Genomic DNA, 12,215 nt, shown 5'->3' on the forward strand with positions numbered 1-12,215 from the left:
AGCTGCTAATCACAAACACGTGGCCACTGATCCTTACATTCCATTTTCTTTTTCAACCTTTCTCTAATTCATATCCCTCTATTTCTGTGTTCCTCTGTCCTTCGTCTTGTCTCTCTCTGCCCTCCATCACATCCTCTCTCTCCCTTTGTCTTTCTCTCTATGTCATTTTCCCTCCATACAATTTCTATTTTCTACTGTAACATTCTCAATCCCACACTCCTTTTTCACAGCCTGTCTATTCTTTCTTCTCAAACCTCATTAGCTATTTTTTTTCTCTTCTCATCCTGGTATATACTTTTCCAACTTTTTTTTCCAAGTTTTAAAAAGTTCCACTCTTATACCTACTTATTCAAATGAAGGACGTCACAACCGCAACTTTCTTCCGACTTCCTGCACAATTAACCACATTCCCTCTCCCTATTCATGCTTTACTTTTCACTGTCATCTTGCAAACTTGTTTGATGTCTCCAGCCGTTGCAGTCATCCATCGATAATGGCGGTCCTCTCCTAATTAAATTACTCTGTCTCCATCCGCTCCCTTTGCTCCATGACAGAAAGATGAAGTACTAGCAGAGGGCTAACCAGCTGTTTTCTCTCTGCTCCCTTTTTCCGGCGGCCTCGCATTCTAATTAATTAAGACGTTATACTTTTTGTTAATGTGGTTTTGGTATCAAAAGCGGCACCTTTGATAAATACACTCACGCATGTTCTCTCGGGTGCCGGAGCACACAAACATAAAGCCACACAAAGACGCCATGAAACATTTCTGAGCAGGATGCAAAGAAATGAAATCTGCCATGTGCACATGCCAACCCACACATTCACCCACACTGTCAGCGAGACAGAGGAGAGATGTTCTCTTGTTTGATGCTTGCCTTGCCACTGTCATGTTTGCTTGTATGTAATGCCTATCACCGGCTGTTCGTCATCCCTCCACAATCACACTGCATCTCCATTACACATCCGCACAACTCTGACCTTTCATTAAATAAACTCTTTTATTTAGAAATCTTAATTTCCAGTTTTTCCTCTGCAATATCCCCTTTCCCCTCATTCGTTATGTTCATCATCTTTGACTGACTGCGAGAGCCATTTACCCAGGAAAAAGTAATTAACAGCAGATTTTATATTTCCTTTCTAGGAATGGAAAATTAAAATGACCTTTTTCATTATCATACTCAAACAGATGACCACACTGCATATACCTATATACATTTTTACACTCCAGGAAGAAGTGATGGACAAACCAGTGGCTTGTCCAAATATATAAACCTAGAGCAGGGAATCCAGTTGACAGCGTACCCACTGATGAACAAAGAGCAGAAAACACAGCAGTGCAACACTTGCTGAGGCGGTGGAACACTGATTCGGTGTACAAAGCAACCAGAGGGAGCTTTTGTATCTTTGCTTGTGGTCTGGACTGATGACACATACTGTAGTCCGGGGTTTTTTGAACTGTGTGAGACGTGATCCACACCAACTACATTAGCTGGGATTCTAGAAAGCATCCACTTTTGGCGATGGGTCCCAAAGGCCACCTCCTGGTGTGATTTTCTCACTATTATATCCCCCTCTCTTTCCTTAATAAGTATGTTGCTGTTGGTACATGTATCTGTGCCCCTTTTATTGTATTGTCATGTATTTTCACACACACACACAGACACAGGGCCGTGCAGAGAGGTTTAAAGGGGCGGGTGCTCAAAGTTAAAAAGGGGCACATTGAACCAGGCTGAATAACAACAACACACATTCATCAAGAATCTAATATGGGCAACAAGGCAAAGCAAACGTAGCCGATGTTTTACCTGATGGGTACAATGTTGCTGTTGAGGGGTTGCTGCTGATAGTGCTGGAGGGCAGGGCTGTGTTGATCTGAGACTGTAGACATTAAAAAGTCCATAGGAGAGATGGTAGCTGATTAAACAAGTATCATGAGATAATAACAAACTGCAAAGATTGGTGACAGCGCTTGGAACCATAAGGCAACAAAAACTGTGAGAAATAAATTAGACTCTGTCTGTGAATCACTCTTTGCTTCTCTTCTTCCTTCCATCCCATCATTTCATATATCACTCTCCACTTGCTGTCTATCTGAGAACAAGGCACAACTTTCTATTGCAATAAACTATAATCTAATTATCCAAACCTAACAACTCTTGCACTTAATGATGACAGAAAAATGTTATAGCACTGCCTTTAGTAGCCTCACACAGCTCCTACTGTTTCCTCCTCATGTCCTTACCAGCCATGTCTGGACAATGTTATATCATGAGTAATATTTTTTTTAAATCCATCTAAATAAAACACACACATGCACGCACACACAGTGACATTTTAGACCTTCTTCAGAATACTGTATATACTATCATGCCATCACGGTGCTGATCCAGAATCCTTACATTATTATTTATTACTAGAGCTACAATAATAAAGCAATGAGGAGGGGGAAGTAATAAATATGAAATAATGTATTTATGATGATTCCATTTGTTTCACTATCCACTCTGTGCAGGGGCAAAACTTGTTACATTTTTAAACTGTAGAGATACAATAATTTTACTGCTGTAAAATCCAAATTTTGTCTTATTTAAAATATAAATCTAATATAATCTGCTTCTTAATGTATGTTCTTTAAAATACAGCGTGTTTTTTAATATATTATAATTATAATAATGCATAATTATGTGGACATGCATATTAGATCGTTTTTTAGTGAAATATAATCCCTCCAGAAAGGCAGGAAAAGCTCTGTAACTTACTTTAAAACTAAATATGTTCCCTAAAACGGTGAGCTACAGACCCATGACAGCCTTACACAGGTAGCCAGCAGCTATGACCAGCACTACTTGTGCAGTTAATAAAAGGACAGGAAATGTTTGTTGCGCTGTTGCACACGCAGCACGCTCGTTTGTTTCAACATACCAACGTGTACGTAATAAGCTAATACTCCTGGGTGCTACACACTACAGTGTACGCTGTACACCTACTTACTGGTTTTGTAACATCAGTCTGTGTCTCTGAGTTAACTTGTGTTTCTCCTACAGCTCCGGACCGCAAAAAATGCGCGTGCTCTTTGTGAGCTCGTTCCCGGCTCGTAACCAGCGCGTTCTGCCGTCAAGGGCGATCATTGGTTAAATGTGATCATGTGACTGATGCAAGCCAGATCCTTTTATTTAGCAAAACTGTGATTAATAGTTAAATATTATTGTTGAGGGGCACAGACAGGACTCCGCACGCACACACACATTAAAAAAAAATAAATACTCTTTTTTTTTTTTTTTTTTTTTTAAGTTGCCTCAACAAAAGGGCACTTTGGGCACCCATCAGGAAAGGGGCGGGTGCTCAAGCCCCTCTAGCCCCCCCCCCCCCCCCCCCTCTGCACGTGCCTGCACAGACACATCACTTCAGTTCTTTGAGATCTTAAAAAGTGCATTTATTTCATAACAGAACAGCATTTGATTCAAATGAACACTTTGTTCTCAACGGTATTACAAAATTCACATTTGCTGTCTTTTGTGTGTGTGTTCAGTGGGTGTATGTGATTACAAATGCATTTATATGGACTCTTATGCTTGTTTGTAAATGTTAGTGGTCACCATCAGTGTGATACTGTTATGATTCAGCTGCAGAACACACTTCAGCTGTGTGTGCTTACTACAATACTGGGTTATCTGTGTCATCACAGATAGCTCAAACCTTGTTTTGCACGCTTGGAGAAACTCCAGCATTTTTTTAGTCACTCATGGTTGCCCTTTTTTTTGAATCTCTTTAATCTCACACCGCATAAGGACATTTTTATTTTATTACATTTTCATTTCATCCTTCCTAATAAGCTGTTTAGTTCAAAACACCAGTTTTAGGGCCCTTAAAAGAACTACCATAATTGTCGGGCTATAAGCCGCTACTTTTTGCACAAGCTTTGAACCCTGCGGCTTTTAGTCAGGTGCGGATTTTCTAAGGATTGTCCATGATTTTTGTGATATTGTAAGAGGAAGTTTTGTTTTGTTTGTTCCGCTGTTCTCCGGCACTATGTTGCCTGGCGGAAGGATCGGGGTTCAAGAGTGGTATGTTGGTCACATGTCCGTCCGCCAGGCAACGCAGTGCTGTACAAGTAGCGCGAAAAACAAACTTCAAAGTAGCGCTACGCGTTCAGCAGGAGGCGTGGATGATGAGCGGTGATAAAAGCAAGTTATGCCCAACTCCACCAGTGGATTCTGACAGCGTGGAAAAGTGTGAAAACATCCATAATCACCAAGGAAAAGGAGTGGGACGAAGAAAACTTATTAAATCTGACTCTGACACTGACAACAAGGATTTGTTTGATTTTGAAAGTGACAACAAAGGAGAGAAGCGGAGAGTGGATGACGAAGCCATCCTGAGCCTGTTCATTTCCGACACTGGAGAAGAGGACTTAGTTTTAGTGGTTTTAGTGCGCAGGAAGAAGAGAAAGATGGTGGTGAATGACTGACTTTTCTTCTTGTTAAAGCCATGTCACTGCACCTGAGCCTAAAAGGTAGTCCGAATCTATTTTTCTGGTGTGCTGTAGGTTATTGTTATGTACTACATTTGTCACTCGTTTATGAAGCACAGTACATGTTTCGTACTTGTATTTACCAGTACTTGTACATATACCTAAAAAGTTATGCAAATATGTACCCATAACTTGTTTTTCAAAATATTAATAAAAGGGGTGTGTCTCCAAACAGCCATCTCTTTCCTGACAATTCCCTTTGTGCATATTCTCTTACATATGATAAGTCAACATTGAAACATCTGCGGCTTTTAGTCAGGTGCGGCTAATGTATGTACAAAACGGGATTTTCCCCTGATTTTAGCTTGTGCGGCTAATATTCAGGTGCGCTTTGTAGTCCGGGAAATACGGTAGTCACAATTAAAAGAGAATCTGTCATATGATTGTTGGGTTTTTCTCTATATGTATTATTGTAGCATGGCACTGTGGGTGTAGGTGTAATGTGTAAGTGACCCAATACTTTTGTCCATATAGCAATTTTTGAAACCTTCAATTGTGCATCACTGCACAGCACATCATGTATCTCAGTCACGTTTCATAGAAACAGCAATGCACTCTAGAGTAAGTTATTAGGTTCTTTATTTTTATAAATTTTACCTTGATCTGCACGGCCCATATTAGTTTTTACAGGGTTTTTTTCTCTTTTTTGCTATCTTTTAACATTACTTTATTCTTCAATGCTGACTTGTATTTTGGGGGAGAAAGGCACATAAAGTGTCTATTATGAAGTCAAGGAGCTTGGTATTTGCAATACATCCATCCATCCATCCATCCATCTTCCTCCGCTTTATCCGAGGCCGGGTCGCGGGGGCAGCAGCCTAAGCAAAGCTGTATTTGCAATACAGAGCTTTTAAAAATAATAAGCTTCACTGGAAAAAAAAGTAGTCATTCTCCATCCTTTCGTGCTCTTCTGATCTTTTTCTCAGTGCTACTCACCTTTCTCCTCTCCATCGTTTCTTCCTCTGAGGCGGTTTCTTTGACCTTCTCTGCTCCCTTGCGCTCTTCCCTATCCTCCTCTCCTGCTCCTTCTCTCCTCCCTGAACATCTGTGTGTGTGACAGGCGAAAGAACGGTGACAGTCCCCCGACACTCCTGCCCTCCCCTTTCTCCTCCCATTTTCCCCTCCTTTTCCTTGGCTGGCTCTCCTGTTCACTTGGTCTCAGTCTCTCACCTTCCATTCCCCCACCGTAAGGCTCCTCCATCTCTACTTTATTCTGTCAACCTCTTTTTGCCCCCCCCCCCCGCTCTCTCCCCCCACTCTCTCCCCAGGGCTTTCACCTTTAACTGCACCTCTGTTCTTTTTTTATATATATATCACTCTTCACCCTCCCATGCTAACCTCTGTCAAGCTGCCCCTCCGCCCCACTCATCTCTCATGTTCTCCTTTTTTGAGGTCTCTGCTTTTCTCTCCAAGACACCTTTTGCCCACTTTTCTTGTCTCTGAATTTCTTTTGCTCCACTATATCCTTTATTTGTGTCACATGTTCTCCTCCTGACCCCTAACACTCAGCTCTTTAGTCCATTTCCTTTTCCCCCTCTCTCGTTGTTTTTTATTAGTAATGAGAATCTTTTGAAAACGCCTAGCATCACTTTCATGATCTTTTGAACCTGTATTTCTCTCTGGACATTTCTGATCTTTCTCCTTCTCGTTCCCATCTGTTACTTTTGGTAACCCTGTAACCCTGACATGTCTTCTGCTCCATCGTTCCTCATCAACTTTTCCCCCCCTAATTATTCCCTTGTCCTTTAATTTACCCCTTTACTCCATCCATGAATCTTCGTGGATTTCAAAGTCAACTGAACTAGACTGAATCATACTTTCTTTTTTCCCCTCTTTTTCATCATGCCATCCTCATTCTTTTTCAAATTATAAGAAAATGAATGTGTATCCAACAAAGGAGAATAAGCTCATTGCAGACTCTTAGCCAGAACTCATTCAATAAAATGAAATGGCAGAAGGTATCGGCAGAAGTGGGATATAACCAACAGATGTAAAAGAATGGGGCAGGAACAAGGTGCCAGAAAGGAGTTGGGTATGCTGCAAGAAGGGGCTAAAATAAAAATTAGGTTTGAGCATCGGGTAACTGGGTCTGGCAGAAAAGAGCAATAAATTCAGTTGACGTATTGGGAAGTGGCAAATCTGGAAAAATGTCAAAATAGCAGCACACCCAGAGGAAAAGAAAAAGATGTGTGAATCTACAAAATGTGTTTTTATGCCACATACCAAATCAGACTTTGTGCAGTGTTGACAATAGGGCTGCCACAAACGATTATTTTGATAGTCGACTAGTCACCGATTATTTTTGCGATTAGTCGACTAATCAGATCATGCATCCATTGGACGTAAAACGTACAGCTTATTGCACCAGCATGCATCTGCTCTTATATAACTATCATTAGCTTACAGCTTTAAGTGTTTAAGGTATGTGCTAACTAAAAATAAAGACAAGATGATAGTTTATTAAATTTTAATGAAATTAGCAGATTGTTTCGGTGAAGTTTAATAAACTCCTTGCTATCTAAAATATAACGGGACACCGGAGTATATTCTTGAGCATCTCACACTTCTGATAATCAGTTGTCTGCTTGACATTTATTCAGCTGTGTAAAAACTATAACTTTAATCTCAGCCAAACAGATTTACTCAGGAACAAATAAAATACTGAAAAAAAAAAGCCAAACAATAACATTTTTAAGTTATCTAAGTGACTTATATATGTTTAACCTGAGTAGCGAAAGACCTCAGTGGGTTTGAAAACGATTTGCCGGGGTCCGGTGTACTCACGGGCTCTAGTGAGCCTTGAACCCCAGCTAGCTATCAAGCTGGTGGGTAACAGACGTCTCCAAAAACGTCAGAGTGCTTTTGAAAATATGTGGTGTCTTGATAAACTGAGCAGATATTTAAAGTTTACACAGCTACATTCTCGCCTGAAAATATGTTAAACGTTGATTTTGTGACCCAGTAACATTAAAACTAACTAGCGGCCGCCATTGTTGGAAACTGAGCAGGCCGCACTGGGCTGCGCTATGAATTCTGGGACACAGTCTTCTTCTTCGGGGTTTAATGGCAGCTGGCATCCTTGTACATGCAGTGCTGCCATCTTCTGTTTCAGTCCGTTATTACACTCTTAAATCCTACTACTTATTCCTGCGTCTTTTGGTATCTTACAAAGCTTCAAACGACGCGTCGACTATTAAATCAGTCGTCTCCGATTTTAATAGTCGACGTAATCATGACTAGTCGACTAATCGTGGCAGTGGCCGCGTGGCCCTAGTTGACAACAACCAATGCTACTGTGAAAGCAACTGAAACTACTTCAAACTTGAAGAAGAGTTAAAGCTACACTGAAACTAACATAAAGAGAAGTCTAGCTTCAAGTGATTTTGTAAAATCAATCAATCATTCAATGAAAATAACATAATGCCCCAAAATGACTTTAATCACTAAACAAATATGAATGAAGTGGAACTACCTGGAAGCTGTCGAAAAATTTAAATAAACTACTGGTTTAATTACATGTAGCTCACAACACCCTGACACTTAAAATTAGAGATTTAAAATTCAGCCCCTGCAATTCTCAGTACCCAGCAATGACCAATTAATTTGCCTAGAACAATGTGTGAAAAGTTGCTAACTTCTTGCTTTGTGTTATTCATCGGCTACCAGTAGAAACTGTGCACTCAGGCAAAAGGAGAATCTGAAAAGATTACTGGCAATATTCTAAAGAATGGAGAAAGAGAAATAAAATCGTGGTTTGTTGGGGTTTTTTTTAACCAAACTTTCCTCTCCTTTGTTATTTTTGCTTTTGGTCCTGTCTATCTCCTTCTTTAACATAACTGCATTTTACCTTTTTTCCAGTCCATCCTCACACATCTCATCTCTGGTTTCGGTCAGAGCCATAAAAGCCTCTCTTATTACTCGCTTTACTCCTCGTCTCATCCATCTTCCTTGTTTCCATTTTTCTACCCTCTCCCTTCTCTTGTCACCAGCCCACGGCGCACACCTTCTCGTCACTCTTTCCGACACCCCATCCTCCTATCTTGTTCAAAGTATCACACTGCCTTGGTCATTGTCCGTTCAGCTTGCGTTCTTAATCTTTATTTTCTGCTGTCTGTTTACTTATCACCACCGCTCTGCCCCTCCCAAACCCAATTTCTCACCCTTCCTTTCTCCCCCTACCCTTCTCTTTTTTGATAGTGTTTTATCCCCCCACGGGAATGGCTTTGCTGCAACGGGTTTTTGAGGTATTGACGTTTCCACTGATATGGGCTTGGTTATCAGTCAGGTCCGGGGCCGGAGTGTAATGGCTCTGTAATTGGATAAGATATAGGATTTTTGTCAGTAGGGTACATTGCAAACTGCCTCACCCTCTATTTTATCATATGACTATCATCTCTCATTCTTCCTCCACTTCACTTAGCGCTCTTCTCCCACTCTCCTGTGCCTTTGTGGTCTTACCCTTTTCCCCTGCCCTCACTTTGTCCACACATTTCAGTTTTCACTTTGAAAAAAAACCCCCAAAACAACATCTGTCACTCTCCAACACTATCTTATCTGCATGTGTGTCCTTTAGACAAGTAAGTCTAGAAGAATGAAAGAACTGACATAGCCAGTTCAGAGTCTATCCACAAGCAAGCTTTGTGAGCTGTCTTGTGGACAAGTCCAGGGAAAAAGTATCTACTTCTCCATACATCTGTTTTATGCACCCCTTTGTGCTTTCTTTTTGGAATTTTACAGTTCTAATAGTAGGAAAGACACACTGTAATGTTGACATTTATGCCATATTTTTTTCTTCTTATCTCTTACTTTTATTATAACGGCAAATGAAAATTAGGTCAGTGTCATCATTTTTTGTTCCCTTGCATCTTGCACTTGCCTTGCTCTTTTGTTTCTGGACCATTTACCCTGAGGCTCATTTAACCTGCAAGGTCCAGGGGAGTTTGGCCTTTCCCGGGTAGACAACTGGAGGGGTGAAAAGGGGACAAGTTTTAGGGGACACATGAGAGTTTAGCTGGCAATGAAGACAGAGCAATGAGTTTTTAGGCTATCGCAAGGACGTCGACTGCCACTGAGGGGATTAGGAAACAAAACACAGCCATCTACTCCATCAGTCTTCACTATAGTCATAGGAAAGTGGCACTGAAACACTCTCCCTCGTTGTTCTCAGAGATACTCATTTTCAGATACTCATTAAAGCAATACATCACTTTTGGTAGAAGATTTTTCCACAATAGTGCATCTAGCCCCGGAGATCATAACCTTTAACCCTTACGATGGCTTTCCAAGCATACTTGATGGTCTTCTAATCTATTCAAAACAGTGAAGAAGAGGTCAAACAATTACTCTGTACTTTTGAGCAAGTAATTTCCCTCAGGCCCAATGCCCACTTTGAAAAGAACCGAAAAAATTACTTTGTATTTATTCTAACTCAGCTGTGTACAGTGAAAATCAAAATCCATGCTCCACCAGGGGGGTAATTCCACTTTAATCTGCACTCAAGGATGCACATATCAAACAAAAGCTTAGCTGAAAATGAACGGAGACATAACCATATGTAGGTGTCAAGACAAAATGGGTTACATGACAGCACTTGCAATTTGACTTATAGGCTTATAGTCTCATTCTGTTTGTACAGGCTGTTGTTGTATTTTGGGGTGAAAAGATAGTGTTCTTCCAATTTAATTGTATTTTGTTGTTGAAAAGTGATGATTTCAAGAATGAAATGGATGAAAGTGATGCTCGAGCATTTCAAAAGTGTCTTTATGTCTCAGCTACTGGCATTAAAAACGAATCCTTCTTGAAACCTCATAAATACTAATGACCTTCCTCTTGAAGCTGAGGCATCTTCTATATTGGAGAACATATAATTCTAATAATCATAACAGGGAGCGTATCCTCCTCATTCTTGTGAAACATCTTTATTGTCAGAAGGCTCTCTCCCTGTATGCAAAGCCTTTAATAAATTATTACTTCTACACTGGTGCTTGCTAGGAGCAAATTTCTGGGCTACACTCTGGTGGACACTGACCATTAATAATAGGATCGACTAACCTTGTAACGATTAATGCTTTTTGCAAAATGTCATTATTGGAGTACGGTGAGTTTCTTTACCTGTCTTGGATTCTGCTCTAACAGAAGTCTTTGTCAATAAGATACAGTTGTACCTCACTTTTGTAATAATAATACTTTTTTTTATCATACTGCTAAAATTATATAAACTATTTGGGGAAAACTGACCTTTGATGTCCTACTCATTATGAATAATTACTGATTTTGCAGGAGCCGGTGGATGGTCACCTCTAGACAGTGACCATTACCAGTGGCTACAGGTGGACCTCGGTTCAAGAAAGCAGGTGAGCGCCATAGCAACACAGGGTCGCTACAGCAGCTCTGATTGGACGACGCAGTATCGCCTTCTCTACAGTGACACAGGAAGGAACTGGAAACCTTATCATCAAGATGGCAACATTTGGGTGAGTGGACCAGTAATTTGTGTGGCTGTTTGTATGCGTGTGTGTCAAATGCACAGGTGCAAACTATAAGACTATTAAAATGTTCACATCCTCAGGCCCACACTTGCTTCCTAAGCATCCCATCTGTTTTGGATTACTTCCCAATCACCTTAATTTACCTTAATTTCAAATATGTGAGAGTTCTAACAGTTTAATTAGGTTCTTTTCTACACCATCACACACTGGGACAGCTATTTAAAGTAGAGTAAATGACTTGCTCTTGAAACAAATGATGGCATTTCATTAATCCAAATATTGCTAAATCTGTTCTCAAGTCTTGATGGTATATTGCCAAATTGGGTTGGAATTTCAGTAACACCATCAAATTAGAAACTAAAAAAAGGGCAGTTATGTTTATAAATATTTTTCTTTATTGTGGAGTACCCCAGGACTCTGTCCTAGAGACTATTTTATTGTCTTTTTTTAATGCTCCCTTTGCTAGTATTGTTTTTAATTATGTTGTTTTCATCCTTATACAGATAATATTTAGCTGTGCACTTGAATGGGGCTTACTACTAAAATCTCTGAAAAAATTGATTATCTGTAACTAAACTTACTGCTGATAAATAATGGAACTGAATTTTTTGGTCATTTACACCAAAATTCACACTCCTTCTTCAGATTCCTTAAGAATTAATTTTATATTAATTCAATTATATTAATTATATTCAATTTAAAGGAAAGCCCTGCAAATACATTTAAGAGCATTTAGAAATACCGAACAATGCTGGCAAATGTTTAGGTAGATTTTTGAGGCTGGAGTTAGCTGTAATGCAATTTGACATATACATATGTCAACTTGGTTACTAAACTATCAGAACAAATGCTGATTTTGACATTCTCTTCTATTCTAAATTGGATAATGGTTGGTTTATCTAAAATGAACTTGCAAAGATTTACACTGATGCTTTTACAAGCTTTTTAATTTAAATCAGCTGTCAAGCTCTGTTCCTAACTTAGCTTTCACTAAAAATGCCAAGTGTATCATATTTGATATTGTTGAGTTTTAAAGACCTGTGTATCGTCAGTGTGACTAGCCTCATACAGTCAGATACATGCAGTGCTACTGTGAGCAATACAATGCTCAAGGATGCCAGATTAAAACTCATATATACACATTCATTTGTATTTAATTTAATTTGTCAGAAGGTTCAATAAACACTCCATAATTA

General features: G+C 39.7%; 1 protein-coding gene across 2 annotated transcripts in view; it reads left to right on the top strand.

Annotated features, from left to right (window-relative positions):
* Positions 1 to 12,215, top strand: part of cntnap2a (contactin associated protein 2a) — a 389,684-nt gene that overhangs the window by 153,952 nt on the left and 223,517 nt on the right. For both annotated transcript variants that reach the window (XM_085173176.1, XM_085173177.1), the window contains exon 3: positions 10,811 to 11,004. In XM_085173176.1, coding sequence (XP_085029302.1) covers positions 10,811 to 11,004 — 194 coding nt within the window. The remainder of the gene's footprint in view (positions 1 to 10,810; positions 11,005 to 12,215) is intronic.

This window comes from Neolamprologus multifasciatus, chromosome 9 (assembly GCF_963576455.1).
Source record: "Neolamprologus multifasciatus chromosome 9, fNeoMul1.2, whole genome shotgun sequence".
Lineage (NCBI taxonomy): Eukaryota > Metazoa > Chordata > Actinopteri > Cichliformes > Cichlidae > Neolamprologus > Neolamprologus multifasciatus.